The sequence below is a fragment of the Haemorhous mexicanus genome, chromosome 22 (genome assembly GCF_027477595.1).
Source record: "Haemorhous mexicanus isolate bHaeMex1 chromosome 22, bHaeMex1.pri, whole genome shotgun sequence".
NCBI lineage: Eukaryota > Metazoa > Chordata > Aves > Passeriformes > Fringillidae > Haemorhous > Haemorhous mexicanus.
The window spans coordinates 6,403,322-6,421,578 of record NC_082362.1 but is presented as its reverse complement, the minus strand read 5'-3'; the positions used below and the strand labels follow the sequence as shown (position 1 = coordinate 6,421,578).

The following is an 18,257-nucleotide window of genomic DNA, read 5'->3' as shown; positions in this document are numbered from 1 at the left end:
CTAGAATTATAACTAACACATCAATATCTTGAATTATTTAAATCTTGAGTTGGAAGCAAGACCATTAATTAAGAAATAAATAAACAAAAATCACATTTAAAGCATTTATTTTGAAAAATAAAATACAAAAGATCATTGAATTGTAATTGTACATGTAATTTATCAACTTTTTTTTCTTTTTAAATAAAAGATATTTAACATTTTTCACATATGAATAAAACAAACAACTTTTCCACCAAGAATCTTTCAGGACAAGCACAGACCACTCTTGAAAGCTTTGTACATTTAAAACCAAACTGCTACAAGAAACAAAAAAATTTGAAGATGAAGCCCTCTAATTAAAACAGAGGAGCAATTTCAGAGATAGGCATTGCTTTTGCATTTTTTTAAACCTTAAAAAAAAATAGTTGTGCGAATGTAATGCAGTTCTACATTAACATCAGTGATTTTTTTTGTTGTTTTTTAACAGGTTTACATGCGCTCACAACAGCAAAATTTGGAACAGAAACAGATGAAAGAAAGAGGAGAACATTCTGAAGAGAGCAGGCCATGAGCAGCACACCTCTGATGCCAGGGGGACAGGCCTGAAGGATCATTCCCATGGAAAAGGCAGCAGCTGATCTTCTAAGGAAAAAGAAATAAAGTTATGTTTTCCTGTTAATATTCTGGAATTACAAATAATGCAGAATTAAGGGTAGCCACTGCTGTCTCAGCAGGTGGAAACCACTGCCAGGACAAATCCCACTGTAAGGAATGGGGCTGCTTTGTCCCTCCTTTATCATTAGAGACTGCTTGCAGCATGGTGCAAAAAAAAATATAAGTATTGATTTTCCACTGACATCCCAACCCCTTGTGACCCAGGGGGAAGTTATGCTGGGAAGTTCCCAGTTTGGTTTCTTCAGACAGAAATACTGCAGGTTGAAACCCATTTTTCAGAGCTAAGTGGCAAAATGAGGTTGATGCTTTCATTATTTCAAATGGACTGTGTCAACAGATGATGGTTCCTCTATTGATTTCACAGTGAAGGTCTGTAATTCATCTCTGGGAGGATTTTAGAGCCATTATTCCTACACAGAGCAGAGCTTTTGGCTATATTTAGGGTGTTTATATTTATGGCCATGTAAGGATCTATTTTGGGGATATTTGTAGGGCACACTGCTTTGAGCTATTTTTAAACTGCATTAAAATTTTGCCATCTTTTGTTGTCAGACCAGAACATCTGACAGCAGAAAAATCCTGGATTAACACAGGAAATCTTGCATCACTCATTTCTTAACTGGTCTGGAATTTACTCAGCTCCCTGCAAAATTTTGTCCCTGTTTATTCAGTGACTGAAATGCAGCTTTTTGAAAATACTGGCTATGAGATGTTAAATCAAATATCACAAACCAGCTCATCTTCAGCAGCTTCCTTTAAAAAAACCTATCTTTGTATTTATCTTACCCATGGAGTTACAGAAGTTAAACAAAAATCATCTCAAATTAAGAACAACAAATGAGCAGAACTGCAACACTCTTTTATTACCTTCTGTGCAAGAAATGTCCATTTTATCTTCTATTCCATAGGTTCAGTCTGTCAAAAAAAGAATTAAAATTAAATTAGCTACTTTACATTAGAGGACAAAAATATCAGTAGCAGTGTCTGTTCTCCAAACCTTTGAGCTATTTGGTTATATTGTGTTAATACTAAAGGAGAACACTATCAGCATCAATTTGATCAGGTTTTTATGGTTCAAGGAATATTCTTTTACTCTTCCATAGTGTTTATTTTTGTCTTTTGGATGGTCTGTCTTTGCTATGGATAAATCTGCTCAGATTTTGGTAAATACTGTATTTAAACCAAGCTAATTGTATAAATTCACCTCCTGGAGTTTAGCAGGAACCTCCCTATCCTGTGGGGTGAAGAAGGAATTTATCAGTCAGAGTGGCCCAGGTTCTTCTGGGTAGCCCAGGATAGTTGAAAACCACAAACAGCACAATTTAACTGATACTGTATGCAAACAAGGATTCAAAGAATTTAACCCAGGATTTACTAAAAATCAAGGAATTTTTTTGCTAGCACACCATCTGTACATGATGTGCTCAATTCTGAAGGATCTCCCTGCATTTCCCAGAAATCCCTCTCAGCAGTATTTCCCCTCCTGGTAAGGCACACCCCATTCCTGCAGCTTTCTGGTGGCTAATCCTGCAATCCCACCAGCAACCCCACGTGGAAGTGACCCCAGCAGGCTCCTGAGAATTCAGCAGCACACATGGAGCAGACACTCAGTGACAGGGACAATGCTGGCAGCAACAGGGCTGGGATGGTTCTCCAGAGCTGAGCAAAGCAGGAGCACTGAGTGATCCAAGCAGGCAAAGAGCCAAGGAAAAGCCAAGCCCACGTTAGAGATCACACAAAGGCTGCTCAGAAAGGTTTGGTGGCCACAGCAGGGTTATTTTCTGAAAACATGAAACACACACTCCAGCTATGCCACTTTACTGCTCCACGTTCATTTTATCTTGCCACGAGACTTCCTTTCTACTGTCTTCTTTGGCTGGAACAAAAGAAATCAGTTTTCCTTTTTAATCAAATCATTTTTATTTGAACAAATGGAGAAGTTAAAATGCTTTGCCTGTGGTAGATTCCTGGGTATTTGTAACCTGCTCCATCCCTGGAAGTGTTCAAGGCCAGGCTGGACAGGGCTTGGAGCAACCTGGGACAGTGGAAAGTGTCCTTGCCCATGGCAGGGGGTGGGAAAAATATTTTTAAGGTCCCTTCAAGCCAAACCATTCTGGGATTTTACAAATCTGTGATATCCACAAGATCCTACAGTTCAAGAAACCTTCACAATAAGGTTTTTTTGGGGTTTTTTTTTGTAGGTCCCTTAGGGAGCTGATGACAAAGAACAGCATTTGGGGGGGACCAAACTGTGAATTTTCAGTAAAACCTGAAGTTCCATAGCACACTTGACTATTAAGTCAGCACCATCCCTATCCATGGCTGGGTTTGTTGACTTTGATAACATCTCTATTTAGTTTTAAAATCTCTCAGTACTTATAACTCTGCCCTCTGGACTAGACTTGCTTTAAACCCAGATAAGAAAAGATAAAGCTCCTCTACAAGTAACAAACTTTGCAGTTTGGTCCACAAAAGAGACTCAATTTTTCCTTCCATTTCACAGCAATATTCAGGCAGCTCAGGGTGACAAACACCACTCTTCACTCTGGAGTTACACACGGATTCAGGAGAGCTTGGGGATGCTGAGTTCAAGATTCCACCTCATGGAAAAGCAGCAAATCTCACCATCAATCAGAAAACCAAGCTCATGAAGAAGTGGTTTATAAAGGCTGTTTGATATCCTTTGCTGCTACACCCACAAAAAAGAAATTAATTCAATACTGTACCTGTGGCACTTCTTTGAGGAAGTCAGGAAGCTGAAATTCACCTTTATAGACCTGGAAAAACAAACAAAAATTTATACTACTCAAAGCCCTCATTCACTATTGTTTGAAATGCTGAAGAGCTTCTTAAGGGAAAGAGAAAAAAAAAAGAAAATAAGGGTTTTTTTTGTGTTGTTAGCATCCACTAATGTTAGAACATTAAATACTCTGGTAACATATTGTCTTCTCTCTAGAGGATAATTTTTAAAAGCTCTTTGCTTCTGAAAATAAACATTCCAAAGGGAAAAAAAAAAAAAAAAGGATTCTGTTATTTTTTATTTTTTTTTCCAAAGCAGAAATATACTTGAAGAGTTTTACCATCCTGTCTACTGTAGCATTAAGACTGATCCTCCCAATGTCATGGCTGTGCTCTCGTGTAATAATTTCAAAATAAAAACTAAAAAAGGGCACAAACCTATTTGGAAAAATTCCCTGAAGCCAGGAAATGGGAATGGGGCTCCTCCAGAGCCTCGCTCTGAGCTGCCCTCCCTGGTTTGTGTCACAGGAAGGAGCTCCAGGAAGTCAGGGGATGTTTTTCACAATTTTCTCTGCTCTCCTATGTGCACATGACCAGAACACAAAGCCATGCCCAGCTTGTCAATATTCTGCAGTGGCCTGGCACTGCAGCTGAGCCAGCTCTGAATTTCCTGCCCAGCAGATTCTGTTTCAGGATTGGATTCCCCTCCCAGTCCATCCCTGGGATCCAAAGCACCAGGTTTCACAGAGAGCAGGAATTACTCCCCACACACTGTGGCACTCTGATATTCCATGGTTTAGATAAAACAGCTCTCATCTGTATTCAGCCAGGGGCCACTGGCATTCCCACATGGGAACATTATGAAAAGTCACCCTGGGCAGAAATTCAGTGTGTGGCTATTGAAACCTTGCTCCACATAAATATTTATAAATCAAGGAGAGGATTTCTCATTTTGTGCTTTTATCCAACTATCAAAATGCAGGTTGTGTCCCAGAGAACAGCAATGGAAGTTACAAAACAACATTGTCACAGCAGAAATGTTACAGAATAACCTCAGCAAGGGTCACAAGAAAAAACAGGATTTTGTGTTAGGTGGTGCTGAAGTTGGAAGGAACAGACAGGAACCTTCACCTTTTCTGAGAATTCTTAAAAACAATTAATCCTGATGGTGACAGCACTTTGTGACTGATTCAGAACCAGAAGGACCAAATCAGAATCCTCCTCCTTTCCTTCTCCTGCAATTCTGACTCAGTCTAATTTTTATATTGCACATCTCAATTTGTGTCTGCTCCAAAAACTTCACCTCTGCAGGAACAGCATTTACCCCTAACAAACACCAACAGCAGACAGCCAAGATCAGCAATATTAAAAAGAACAATGTCACTGGAAAGCAAATGTTTTGAGGGTATTTTATATTCTATTCACATGAAAATACCGGCATTCACACAGCACAATTTACCAAGGCAAATCCAAGCAGTGGCAGGCCCAAGATGAGGTTGAACACAAATTGTGGTTCAGAACTGACATTACCTAAGGGCTGGTTTTGTCAGGAGGAGACTGCATAAAAACTGGTTTAAAGTAGCTCCAAAAACATAAATGGTCCCTTTTGAATCAAAACCCAGGGATCAACAACAATCCAGAAATTCCAAAAACAATGACTCCATCTGCAGCCAAAGAAATTAAAGAGGCTTCAGACTCCAAACTCTTTTCTGACCAATCTGTAAGTGTAGAACACATCACTCACAGTGGCATTACAGAGACAGAAGCAGGATATTGGAATTATTTCCAGTCTAAACAAGAATTCAGTAAAACTGAGGAGAAATGGGGTTTACCATTTCTAAGGGAATTATTTTGCAAGTCCAAATGGAATTCCAGAAGAGGGGGATCTGAAGCCTGTGTCAGTTTGTTGTTCAGTGTTGGCAGTATTCAAGCTGTTCTATTAAAAAACCAAAACACATTCTTATAGCCAAACTGAATGGATATTCTTCTCAAAAAGAGTTCAGAAAACAATTTTCACATCCAGTTGCCTGAGAAAACCCGTTTAAACACACAGGGAGAACTTCAGAACAGAAGTGTAACCTATAATTCTTTTTTATAGCAGATTAAAGCTTTTTTTTTTTTTTTTAACCCACTTTCCTGTCTGCTTTGGAAAGAGTCCCATTATATTTGGTCAGTTCCAGTACACAAAAATAATGGGGTTTTTTATGTAAAAGTCACCCTGCAACCAAGTGTGCTTGGGCTTGGTAAACTTGAAAATATCCAAGCTGTAGAGTATAAGATGTTTAATTGTAAAAGGAAAAAAAAAAAATTAAACACTGGCAAAACCAGAGCTGAGCCCCTTTCTAGAACCACTAGAAAGTGCTCATCTTTCAGATCTTCCTGAACTTTTAAGGCAGCTTTAAAGGTTTACACAATTCTGCACCTCTGCTGGGCCTGCCAAGGAAGGGCCATGCAGATGTAAATGTTTACCCAGGAGGGACAACACAGAGCAGGATCTTACACAGGCCCAGCAATGGCTGCCAAAAGGCAGCTCCCAACCACACCTCAGTTTGCATTTTCGTTGGGAATAACTCTCTTTATGCATTAATAATCCTATTTGTGCAGAGTTAAGGGGTTTGGGGTGTTGTTTTTGTTGTAAAAATGAGATAGCAGCACCTCTGGAGAGAAACAATGCAGTTGGGAATCACATGTTGGAAGAAACACCCACTAAAGGGAATATTAAACAAATCTAGAGGACACTGAGAAAGTCTGTGCTGTTCTGGCCACATGGGAGATGGAATCACCCCTGAATTTTTGTTTTAAACATCACAGAAAATGCCCACAAAGCCAAATGCCCTCATGATCAGGTTAGTCAGTGAAAGTGGAGATGCAGGGCCCTGAGCAGCTGGGCATCCAAACACCTCTGACAGCACAATTACCCTCATCCCTTAGAATAAATGCACTTTTTACCTTTATCAGAGATGGCTCCTGCCCTTAAAACCTCAAAGAGAAACTCCTGAAATCCTGGTTACCATGGATGTTTTGACTTTGAACAGGAGATGGCTCCTCACAATGCAAACCAGGCACGAGACTGGAGTGAGTAAACTCTGCTTTTATCTCTAGGTGTTGCCATCAGCTGAACATGAAACACCTTTAGCTGAACATAAACCAGAGCTGGAGAACAGCTTTGGGCTGGCAGTAGAAGAACCCCTGTATTTCACAGAATTCACAGAATCACAGGGTTGGAAGAGACCTTCAAGATCATCAAGTCCAACCCAGCCCCAACCCCTCAGCTAAACCCTGGCACCCAGTGCCACATCCAGGCTTTGCTAAACACACCCAGGGATGGGGACTCCACCACCTCCCCGGGCAGAACATTCCAGAACTTCATCACCCCTTCTGTAAAAAGTTTTTCCTAACATCCAACCTATTTGAACAGCACTGGTGAGAACCACAGCTCCTTCTCTGGAATTCTGTAATTCCACCTCTGGATCTCTCCAGGACAGGGAGCACAACTCCAGGAAGAAGTTAAAAGAACTTAACTGGAGTGTGTGTTCCAAGCAGACAAATTGATTTAGTGGGAAGGATGTGCCAAAGAAAATCTGATGTAATTCATGACAGATGGAGAGGAAACCACTGTGCCAACCATAACACAACAAAGCAGCTTCTCCTGGGGGGAAGGCAGAGCTCTGCAGCTGGGAGCTGCTCTCTCCTCTTCTGCTGGGCTCTGGAAAACTGAAATTCACTTTTACACCATCTCACAGTACTGCTAAGGACATATCACACACTGTTCCAATGAGGAGTGAAGCACTTTTGTATTTCACCCCATAGACATTGGGCTACCAGCTCACACACAGCTTAATTATTTGCATTTTCTGCACAATTTGCAGATGAAAACTTCATTTACTTCAGGATGTTGATTTCCTCTCTGTTCAGGATGTAGAACTTGTTAAAACTCAAGGGGGAACAATCAGTAATTATGTATCTATAAGGAAGGAACCCTTGCAGGGATAAATTAACAGATCAGCAACAGAATTACAAGAAAACTGAAGGCAAAATCTCCTCCTTGGAGAGGTCCCAGGCAGAGAACAGCACAACCCTGGCCAGAGCTTGCTCTCTCTGCTCTGCATTCCTTAAGTGAGACAAGAGAAACTGTCAGAAAAGATAATATTGTCAGGCTGAACAGAAAACAGATCAACAAAAAGTTAATGGCTTTTTAGTGAACACATCAGGAAAATCTGTTGAACTCGTGGCTGGCCCAGTGCAGGTCCTGTCAGAGATGTTTCATTTCCTAGCACAGCACTGGGAGAGCAGCACAAGAGGAGATGAAGCTCCCTTCATGCTCTGTTAGCTCCTCAAACAAAAGCAGAGACATCAAAATACAAACCCAGGTTGTTTCTTGTTATTGTTGTGCCGTGCTGCAGGAGCACAGAAACCAAACCTCAGCATTTTGGTCTTCTCCACAGGTAAGAGGCAAGTGAAAAATCCAAATTTAGCAGAGAGCACTGCTTCCCTTGCACACCTGCAAGGAGACAGCATTTCTAATTTAGGCACTGTCCTTTAGCTGGAGAAAATCATCATTTCGTCTCCAGACTGAATAAGAAAAAAAAATATATTTAAAGCTGTATAAATGGAAATCACCAGCAGGGGACAGAAAAGGAGAAAAGAGGAATGAAGAACAGCATTACAGTGTTCAGAAAGCTTAGGAAAATGAATATTTTGCACCACACCAGCCATCTCTTTCCATTTTTGTCCAGTACCAGCCCTTGGTTTAGGAATTTTTACACTGCTGGTTCTCACTTCCATGATTAGAAGCAGCAGCTCTAAATTGCTGAGCATTATTTTCACTGTTAAGGGCAATTTGTGGTCTTTTCCAAGAAGGGACAGATTTTGCTCAGCTTTAGAAGTCTAAACTTTATCTGTTTTCAATGAATACAATTGAAGTTCTGTGTTCACTTTAAAGTCTTGGAGACCACAAATATAAATATAAATATAAGAGAGCTGCTTCCAAACACAAGATGAGCCAATAAATGGCCACAAACAAGATCCAGATATTCTTACTATGCACTGAAAAGCAAATCTGGAAAGATTTTCTTTGGCCAGCTTCATTCATATTCAAGATATCCAGCACAAAACTCTGTGAAAGGCTATCCCAGGTGAAGAAATTGAAAGAAACCAAGAGAAAAAGAAGTGCTCCAGTGATTTACAAATTCACCAGCTCAGAGTACACAGGAACACACTTAACTTGTCAAGTGCCAGCTCCAAAAGGCTGGAAAAACCCACTTTTATTTATTTTATCCATTTAAATAAATGCCTTTTTTTTTTCTCTCCAGGCTGCAGCAGCAAGGAATAAATTAGCACAGGTTCCTGGAGGAGAAAGGAAACCCCACAAGAGCTGCCCCTGCTGGGCCAAACTCCCACACCAGAGTCTGAAACAGTTTGAAATCTTTATGTTCCTCCATTTTTAAAGAAATATTCTAAGTTTTGAAAATGAGCAATCCTGAACTCTCTTGCTTTCAGCATTCATTCAGAACACCTCCCTCATTTTATCTGTACAAACCACACATGCAAATGGAATTTTGGCAAAGAACAAGACTAGAAAAATCTATACTGGGTACTATAATAAACAACAAAATTAAAATGATGTCTGGGGCTGTAAGTAAAGCTATTAAACTAAAATAGCAGCCAAAATATTAATGAGTGTTCCATATGTCTGCAATATTTAGATCAGCTTCAGTTTTTATCAGCTGCTCTTAGCATCAGTAAACAAACAAATTATCCTTCAAAGCAAACTTGGAAAAAGCCTCAGTAAACCCTCAGCCTTTGAAATTAGGTTTTCATTTCTTTTAGGTTGCTGGCTTTGTTTATTACCTGAATTCCTCTCTTGCATTTTGAAATCAAATCCATTTCAAGAAGAGACAGAAATCCAGACAATTTTTACAGCTTGGCCTGAGCTTGCCCCACACAGGTGGAGGCCTCAGAAAGGTCAGCAGGCTGTAAAAACTTCTGTCAATTTTATCAGTGAGACACAACCAATAAAATTTGCAATTTCTAGTCCTGAACGCTTCTTTTAACTGCAGACAACTTCATTTGTTTGTGAGCCTTTTAAACCAGGGAACTTATAAACTGTAACCAAATAGGGGGGGTTACTTTTCCATGCTGAGCTACCAGATATTAATAAAAAAAAAATCAACCTGCCAGCCTTTAATACACTGATTATTGATTAATGACATTTTTTTTTCTGAAAAGAAATAATGCAAGAGTGTTTAGGAACTTCCCAAAGCCCAACTCCTTTTTCATTCCTATCTACCCCATCAGTATTCCAAGCAGTTCATTCAGGATCAGAAGGCTGGTGGAAGAGAGTCCTTTGGAATTGTTTAATTCAATTTTTTTCCCTGATTACTCTGCTGCAGCAGAAAAAGTCACCTTCTTTTAATAAACTATGTCCAAAAAGAACAGAAGCAGCGTTATTAATTCTATTTCCAACAATGGTAATGAGTTTTTCAATGGATACCTCCGGGGATAAACAGCTCTAATAGCCCAACTACTCAAATTCCAACAACACTAAATTCAGACTCAAATCCTTAAGTTTAGGTTAACCAGCACCAGACCTTTCTCCATCTTTGGGCTGTTGTACAAAGAACTGGAAAATCAGACATTTTGATCATTGTGGGCTGTTTTCTATGGGTCATTCTTCAAACCCTACTGAGTATTTGGGGTGTAATTTTGGGACAGAGCTTCTGCCAAGCCTCATCTATAAAAAGCTGAGCTCGTCCATCAAGTTTGAAATCCAGACAAGAAAGCTTTTCCCACTGTTAATTATGACTCAGTCTAATTTTTATTTTGCACATCTTGATTTGTCTCTGCTCTAAACACTTCACCTCTGCAGGAACAGCATTTACCCCCAACAAACACCAACAGCAGACAGCCAGGATCAGCAATATTAAGAAGAACAATGTCACTGGAAAGCAAATGTTTTGAGAGTATTTTATATTCTATTCACATGAAAATACCAGCATTCACACAGCACAATTTACCAAGGCAAATCCAAGCAGTGGCAGGCCCAAGATGAGGTTGAACACAAATTTTGGTTCAGAACTGACATTACCAGTTCCCCAACTCCCTGGGCAGCTCTCAGGAGGTTCAGCTCCACACACCAAGGAGCACAGCTCAAGGCCCCAAAGGATTCTTTCATTTTCCCCCAAAAGAAAACACATGTGAAGCAGCAAAAGGTGTCAGAAACAGACTCTAAACCCCCAGACCAAGCACAGGGCTCCTGCTCTGGAGCTCAAACCCGTTCAGTCAGTAATTAAACCCACACAAGCCTTACCCTCCTCGTGTTTTCCACCACTTTCTGATCTGGCTTCCCATAATTGGGGGGGTTGGCATAGGGGTCATAGCCCAGTTTGGCCAGCATGGGGGCAATCACTGGCATGTCCTGCAGGACATCAGCTGGGATCTTCCCCACCCACTTGGACAGGGCTTCCACATTCACTGGCTTGATCACTTGGTCAGTGGATCTTTCAACCCTGGGGAAGGAAAAAAAATATATATTTTCCATTATTAATTATTTAATTTTCATTTTCCATTATAATCTTTCAATTATTCTACTTCCAACCAATTATTTTTCAATAGCATCAAGACCTTTAGCTTGTTTTGTTTGGGCTTTTTTTTTCCCTCCCATTTTTCTTCTTTTCCTCTCAAAATTTCATGTTTTCTACAGAGCTGGTAGGAGGTGAAGTTTTAATGAGAATAATTTGCACAATATTTGCAGATGCTGTCAGGTTTAAGCTCTCACACTGGGCTGAAACAATTTCTTTATTCCATCAAAGCAGCAGAGAAAGCCCAGGAACTGTTCAGTGAAAAGTAAACTCACATCTACATATAAATCTGTTTTCCCACTGGCACATTCCCACATTTGCTGTTTAATTGTCTGGGATGTATTCAAAGCTGTATTCTACATTCCAATCCATGTGTTATTTCTTCTCACAACCACTCTGTGGTTCTTTTTTTTTTTAAACTTGTTTAATAAAAGAGAGACCTGAGATGACAGAAAGCTACAAACTACAGAAATATTTTCCATAACCATTCCTTTGATTGTTTGGTCTTTACACAGATCTTAAAGGCAAGTGCACAATGAATGTCACATTTAGAAAATCATTGATTTCTTGTTCATTTAAGCAACAGTCCTAATGTAATTTTCATTTTTGCTCTACTTTTGTGGTGTGTTTTATTTTTCCAGGGAAGAAATCTGGCACTGCTTTGTTCTGTCTTTATGACTGTCAGACACACAACTTCTTTACTGTGCTGATTCCTGGAACAGAACTCAGGCTGAATAATTGAAAACTCCCTGAGTTTTTACTCTAAATAATTTAAAGCTTTTTTCCTGACCTCAGAAAGAGTTTGGACATGATTGGATATATAAAAGGAATATTTCTGTCTGTCTCACAGCTGATGCTGAGCACACACCAGTCACCAGAGTTCACCTTGTTTCTCTTTTTCACTCCTCAGCAGAGCTAAAATCCTCCCGGGCCAGAGGAAGGAAATCACTCATCCAATGCTGGAAGGTCAGCAAGGTGAAATAATTTAAATACAATCAACAAAGAACAAACCAGACAGGGAAATGCTCATAAGGAAAGAGCCTTGGCAAGCAGGGCCTTCAGATTGGTGTTTTATGGAAGCTGAAAAGGAGCTGACAGACAAAAAACCTCTAAAAACCACCCAGAATTTTCAGCTTTATCCTCTTCAACCTTTAGCAGAGACTCAAACCAAAGGCAGGAGCTCAGAAGGGGATATTTTGGGACCAGGAGTTGTGACTAAAATTCAACATTCTGAGGGTTGTTAGACTGAGCTCCTAAGTCTGGATGGAAAATTAAAAAGTTTAGGCAATGCTTTTTGTGATCTTTCTAATTAGAAGATGAGCATCTGACTCCACAATAAATTAGCAAGAAAAGAGCTGATAAAAATTGAGATTCAGAAGTTCAAAGCACCACAACAGGAGTCCAGAGGTGGATTGGGACACTCAGGAAAAAAATATCACGAGGTGTTTGAAAAAATAAGATTTATTTATGGTCCTTAGAGCCAGCCAAGCCTAAAACCTCCTCACCAAAACTGCAAATTGATTTGAGCATTTAAAATCAGGGTGATACTGGAGAACCAGGAAATGAGCCTGGCTAAGAGCTTGCAGGACACCCCCAAAAATGGGTGTTACAGATCAATTTGTGCCTAAATTTGTCACACCTTGATGTCATTATAAATGTATGTTTGTCCCTCTGTCATTTTAATCTTTGCTAACAATGCCCTCAGCAGGAAACATTTCCTGGTGATTGATAGCAGGGACATTTAGCTGCTCCCAAGCACTGATAAAAAATCCCCTGCTCCACGTTTGGTCTGGTTAAATCCTTCTCTGTGCTTTCAGCTAAGGTGGGAAGGAAAATAAAACAACTTGTGGGAAGGAAAAAAATCAATTTGTGGGAAAGATTCCTCAGATAAAGAACTTATGAGGACTGTGAGGGAAGACACATTGGGGGCAGGAGGAAAGAAAAATGTAAAAATCCAAACAGAAAAACAAGGGAGCACCAGTTATTGGGAAAATTTGATTGTGTGGCAGTGACTCCAGCTCTAGGAAGAGTTTCAGCTTTGGGAAGCACACAGGACTAACCCCAAATAATTCTGCATCTGTACCAGAATCAAAGGAGAGCTATGTACTAAATATAGTAAATTCTGAAGTAATTCTGCCTAGACAGCTATTTCCATAAAAAACCTAATAAAAACTGCTCTAGAGGGGTAGACATTTCTTTACATCAGTGGTCAGCACAGCTGCTTTCACTTATGCAAATGCCAGAGCTCAATTAACAATCCTGGTTAGAGCATGGAGTCCATAATGAATTCCTTCAACAGCCACGTTGGCAGGGACTTCAAACCACAGAAAATCCCCACTCAGAAAATCCTGCACTGCACATCCCTACAGCCCTTGCAGTGTTCCTGGATAAAAATCCAAATAAGGGGTGAGAAATGAATTCTGAACATTTATTAGGAGGTATTGACATGGTTATAAGGATCTTTTAGTGACACTGTGATCTTGTTCTCAAAATGATTTTAAATATCTCGAGATGACCAAAAACTTGTCAGATTTCTTTTCAAAAAACACCTGCAACAATTAAAACATCTCCAGGCATCCCAGGCTGGACCTGAATCTGAAGTGGATGCTGAGCCTGTCTGCAAGACCTGGAGATCCTTCAGGTGAGTGAGAGGTGATGAGAGCAGGGGGCTCTGCTTGTCTCCACAGGTTTTCACCCAATATCCCAGCTGGGAATGCCAAACCCAGCAGGAACAAGGGCATCAAACTGGGAAATCTCAAGCTCTCCCTGCACAATTTCAGCTGGAATCTCAAACACACAAGACTGTGGTGTTTTGTGGCATTTAAGGTTTTGATATTCACTGGGTTTTCTGCAGCCCTTGAAGGCCTGAGCCACCGAAATCATTATCAGATCCTGCAACTGAAAACCAAATTTCACCACCTACTGCAAGGGGATTGGATTAGAAAAAGCCACCCCAGACACAACACCCATTTCTCAGTCTTTCTCCACCATTGCCAGAGCCTCCTGAAATCAGAAATTGCTTCCCCAGATCATCTCCTGAGAGATAATAAAGGCATAAAGAACTCTGGGACCAGACTGAATCGAGGGTCACAAGAACATGTCCAAACTCTTTTGTCTTAAATGTGAAGGTTTTACAAAAAAAATAAACACATTTGACTTTGCTCAAGGCATTTTCCTCATTTTTAGAAACAAATATTCTCAACTCTTCACAGCCCATTCCAGCAGATTTAATAAGAAATTTTAGTAAGAATTCAGTAAGGTGGTTGAGTTTTACAGCATAAAGATCCATCCATTTTTAAAAACACCAATCTGGAAGCTGTCAGGCAGAAATATTTTACTAGAAATGGGATTATACAGTTATTTTTTACAAGACACTTAAAGCTTGGCAACCACCAAAATAAAAAAAGGAAAAATAAGTTCCCTCCACTCAGATGCTGCTGAAGCAGCCACAAACCCCAGGAATGAGGGAGAAGTTCCCATGTGGATCAGGTTCCAGGCAGGTACCACAGGGCCCTGCCTCAGGCTAACATTTCCACATTTCCAGTCTGTTATCAAACAACACTGCCAAAAGAAGGGATGAGATCCCTTCCTGATAACCTGGGAACAGAGGAGGCTGTTTCTTCAGTGGGAATGGTGATGTGAAACTTCCACAGTGCAAATATCTAATTGTTACCTGAGTTTTGAGTTCTCTTTGCAATCCCTGATAATAATTTCACATTTGTTTTAAATACAATATATTAGAAAATCCACAGCTGTGTTCCTAGGCATTAAATGAAGGCAATCTCCCCATTTTTATTTCTCAAAACTGGAGTTTACATAAACAGAATTACTGTGTAACAGTCTGTGTGTGCTTGCTGTGCAAGGTGCCTCTCACTCAGAAGCACTTGGCCAGTGCTGAATATCCAGGAGCTGAGAATTGAACTGGGCAGACCTTGCTGCTGGAATAGGGCTTCTTATTCAGGATTTTAAAAATTTATCTGGTGGATTTAAAAATAGGAGAAGTGTTAAAATTTGACATTTTCTCTCTCAGTGTAAAGATGAAGCAGCTTCTGCATTTCAGCTGTTCAGCTGTGAACAGTGGCAAAGAAACCAGAGCAGTTTAAGCAGAGAATAAATCAGATTATCTTTTAACAACACCCATCTAGTTTCCTTAAGCAGAGCTGAATTTTGGATTCTGAAAGCAGCTGAATCAGGTGCACAGATGGCCCAACAGAACAGTGAAAGATCTGCTTACAACAAAGTTACTTTTCATCAATATGCTTGTCATTTTGGGAGCACATGCCAGGAGAAAAGCTGCCAGCTCTGCTTTCTATTCTCTTGGAGCACTTTCTCCAGTTTCCTGGAAGAGGATGTTCTTGGCAAACTCAGCTCCAAGGCCATTCTTGCACTGACAACAATATTGTTAATGAAATCAGATGGGTGATGTGGCCAGGATGGGTGACACCAGTCTAGATAAAACAGCTCAGGTTTATTTAGGGGCATGGAGAAAAGCAAAGCTGCTATCAGATCTTCAAATTCAACTTGGCCTTGACTGTTAAAAGTTTGTTCACATTACACACATAACCAATCTGAGATTGCAAACTGTTAATTAGCCTTAAAGATGCACCATAAATCAGCTGCCCAAGGGAGAAACTGAAACCAAGCTGTGTTTTTAATATACAAAATATACAATTTTGTATATATATATATTTTATATACTATTTTGTATATCTAAAATAGTGTATAGAATATATATACAATTTTGTATATATATATTTTATATACTATTTTGTATATATATTCTATACACTATTTTAGATATATTTTGTATACTATTTTGTACATATATTTTATGTAGTAGTTTGTAGATATATTTTATGTAGTATTTTGTAGATATATTTTATAGACTATTTTAGATATCTTTTATATACTATTTTAGTACAGTATACTATATTTTTTGATATACTATTTTAGTATAGTATACTATATTTTTGATATACTATTTTAGTATAGTACACTATATTTTTGATATACTATTTTAATATAGTACACTATATTTTTAATATACTATTTTAATATAGTACACTATATTTTTAATATACTATTTTAATATAGTACACTATATTTTTTATATACTATTTTAATATAGTACACTATATTTTTTATATACTATTTTAATATAGTACACTATATTTTTTATATAGTATTTTAGAACAGCACAAGGTGAAGGCTCATACTCACTTGGAAAGAGAAACCCCCCCTGCTTTTCCAATCATCTCCTCATGGTGCAGCACTGCCTGGTTCCAGGGGATGTGCAGGAACTTGAGGAGAGTCCTCATCCACCTCTCGGGGTGCAGCACCAGCTGCTCATAGTGCACCAGCATGCACCTCTGGAAGCCCACCTCCATGCACTGGTTGTACATGGTCTCTATGGCCCGGTTCCACTTGGTCAGGCAGTCCCTGTAGCTGTTCAGGTCAAAGCCAGCTATGGTGACCTTCCTGGAGATCATGGAGTGCACGGAGGCACGGCCGTCCCTCACCATCAGCAGGAATTTGGCGTTGGGGAAGATCCTGGCCAGGTAAGTCAAGGATTTTAAAGCGAAGGGATCCTTGTTACACAGGTAGGGAGCGGGCTCGCCGTGCTTGACGATGATCTCCAGCAGGAAGGCCTGCATGGCCGAATCCAGCACCTCATCCGTCACCCCGGCCTCGTCCAGGCGGATTTTCTCCTTGCTGGACCTGGCCCACATCTGTTTGACAGCCAGGATCCTGGGGATCACCCTGGTCTCCTCCCCGCAGCGGATGTCGGGGTGCGCGTCCAGCATGGCGCGCATCAGCGTGGTGCCGCTGCGGGGGACGCCCCCGATGAAGATCAGGGGCATGTCCTTGCTGTAGGGCAGGCTCCTGTTGGCACTGCCACCGCCAGCAGGGGCTGTCCCCGGCGTGGCCCTGGCGCCGTCCCCCCGCGCCGGGGGCTGCCCGCGCTCCTCCATGCGGTGGTGGCACTCCATGGCGTGCTGGCCCAGGTAGAACACGGTCACCGAGCTGATCACCAGGCACGCCAGCAGCAGGTTCTGCTTCAGCTTCCCCACCATCTTGGGAAGGACCAAAACACCTCCTACTCCAAAGTATCCTCTAGTGCACGTGCCATGGGGATCCCAATCCCAAATAAATTAAGGTCTGGCAAGCGGAGGAAAAAAAAAATTAGAATTTTTTTTTATAATAAATTACTTTTCACGAGATGACACAAGGAATTACACTTGGAATTACTTTTCCAAGAGATGAGACAATGAGACAAGAAATTATTCTTGGAATTACTCAAGGAATTACTTTTCCAAGAGATGAGACAAGATTCGGTCTGAAATCCCAAAATACCCAAAATAAACGCAAGGTTTCTCATTTCTTTTTCAGAAAGAAATTTCAAAATTTCAGAAGTTTCTCATTTCTTTTTCAGAAAGAAATTTCAAAATTTCAGAAGTTTCTCATTTCTTTTTCAGAAAGAAATTTCAAAATTTCAGAAGTTTCTCATTTCTTTTTCAGTTCAGCTTCATGAAACTGCATTATTCAAAAGTAATCTTCATTTCTACAGATGAGAATAAAAAAAAATTAGATGATTTGTAAACATGCATAAGAGTCTGAACAAAACTTTTGGACAGAAAATAGTTTCAAAATCTGCCTGTTGAACTCCATTTCCGAGAAGGACTAAGAGCATGCCATGTTTTATAGGGAATATCAGAGATTATATCAAACACTGGCTTAGACAAATCTTTTTTCTGCTGCTGGATGACTCCACCTGTACCTTTATTTTTCCCATTTGTAACAGTTAATGCAGAGAATCATTTACCTGTGCTCTGCAGTTCACCTGCTTTGGGTTTTCAGATCAGGTGGGCTGAAAACTGACTCTTCTTCCCCAAATCCCAACGAAATCAGTACTCTGCTGGAATTTTAAGGAAGATCTGGCTCTTCAGGGCTGAAATAGTTCACTGAGCACTTAGAATCACAGATGCTTTTAATTGGGAGGAGCTCCAAGCACAGAGGTACCGCCAACATTTTAAAAGATTGGCTTCCTCCAGGCTTTTCCATCTCTGTCAGCACTGCAGGAACATCCCTGAGTGCACAGGATCCTCCTGCCTGCTCCCTGCTCCTCTCCAAAGCCTTGGCCACTTCACCTTTCCCTCCTAAAATCCAGGGCTTAACAGAGATGGCTGATTTGAGGAGGCTCTCCTGGGCCTGCTAGAATTCCCCCCCAGCAGTGGGAAAAGCAGGGAATTCCTGCTGGGTTTTTCTCTGCCTGGGCATCCA

General features: G+C 40.4%; 2 protein-coding genes across 5 annotated transcripts in view; both read right to left on the bottom strand.

The window, feature by feature from the left end:
• Window positions 1-90: 90 nt before the first annotated feature.
• TPST1 (tyrosylprotein sulfotransferase 1) lies at window positions 91-17,050 on the bottom strand. Of its 4 annotated transcripts, none has more exons than XR_009489202.1 (6): window positions 16,197-17,050; window positions 10,706-10,904; window positions 3,384-3,434; window positions 2,458-2,533; window positions 1,525-1,572; window positions 91-621 (listed from the first exon to the last, which is right to left on the bottom strand). XR_009489202.1 is itself a non-coding variant. In XM_059866233.1 (5 exons), exons 1-4 carry the CDS (start codon window positions 17,048-17,050, stop codon window positions 1,555-1,557), a joined length of 1,122 nt encoding a protein of 373 aa, XP_059722216.1. In that variant the 3' UTR covers window positions 91-624; window positions 1,525-1,554. The 4 variants fall into 4 exon arrangements, 2 of the variants coding, with proteins under 2 accessions (XP_059722216.1, XP_059722217.1); XR_009489201.1 differs by having other exon boundaries at window positions 91-624; window positions 2,460-2,533; XM_059866233.1 differs by lacking the exon at window positions 2,458-2,533 and having other exon boundaries at window positions 91-624.
• The window catches only part of CRCP (CGRP receptor component), a 39,493-nt gene continuing 38,235 nt past the window's right edge, over window positions 17,000-18,257 (bottom strand). The window contains exon 7 of the mRNA XM_059866243.1: window positions 17,000-17,135. Within this exon, the coding sequence (XP_059722226.1) occupies window positions 17,074-17,135 (62 nt within the window). The 3' untranslated portion in view covers window positions 17,000-17,073. The remainder of the gene's footprint in view (window positions 17,136-18,257) is intronic.

Bases quoted from the DNA above. Each gene is read 5' to 3' on its own strand.
- TPST1 (XM_059866233.1), bottom strand. From the start codon at position 17,050: ATGGTGGGGAAGCTGAAGCAGAACCTGCTGCTGGCGTGCCTGGTGATC. The intron at 10,905-16,196 runs GTGAGTATGAGC...TTCCTTCCCCAG, and splicing joins GGGGGGGTTTCTCTTTCCAA to GGTTGAAAGATCCACTGACC. The intron at 3,435-10,705 runs GTAAGGCTTGTG...TTGTTTTTCCAG, and splicing joins TGGTGGAAAACACGAGGAGG to GTCTATAAAGGTGAATTTCA.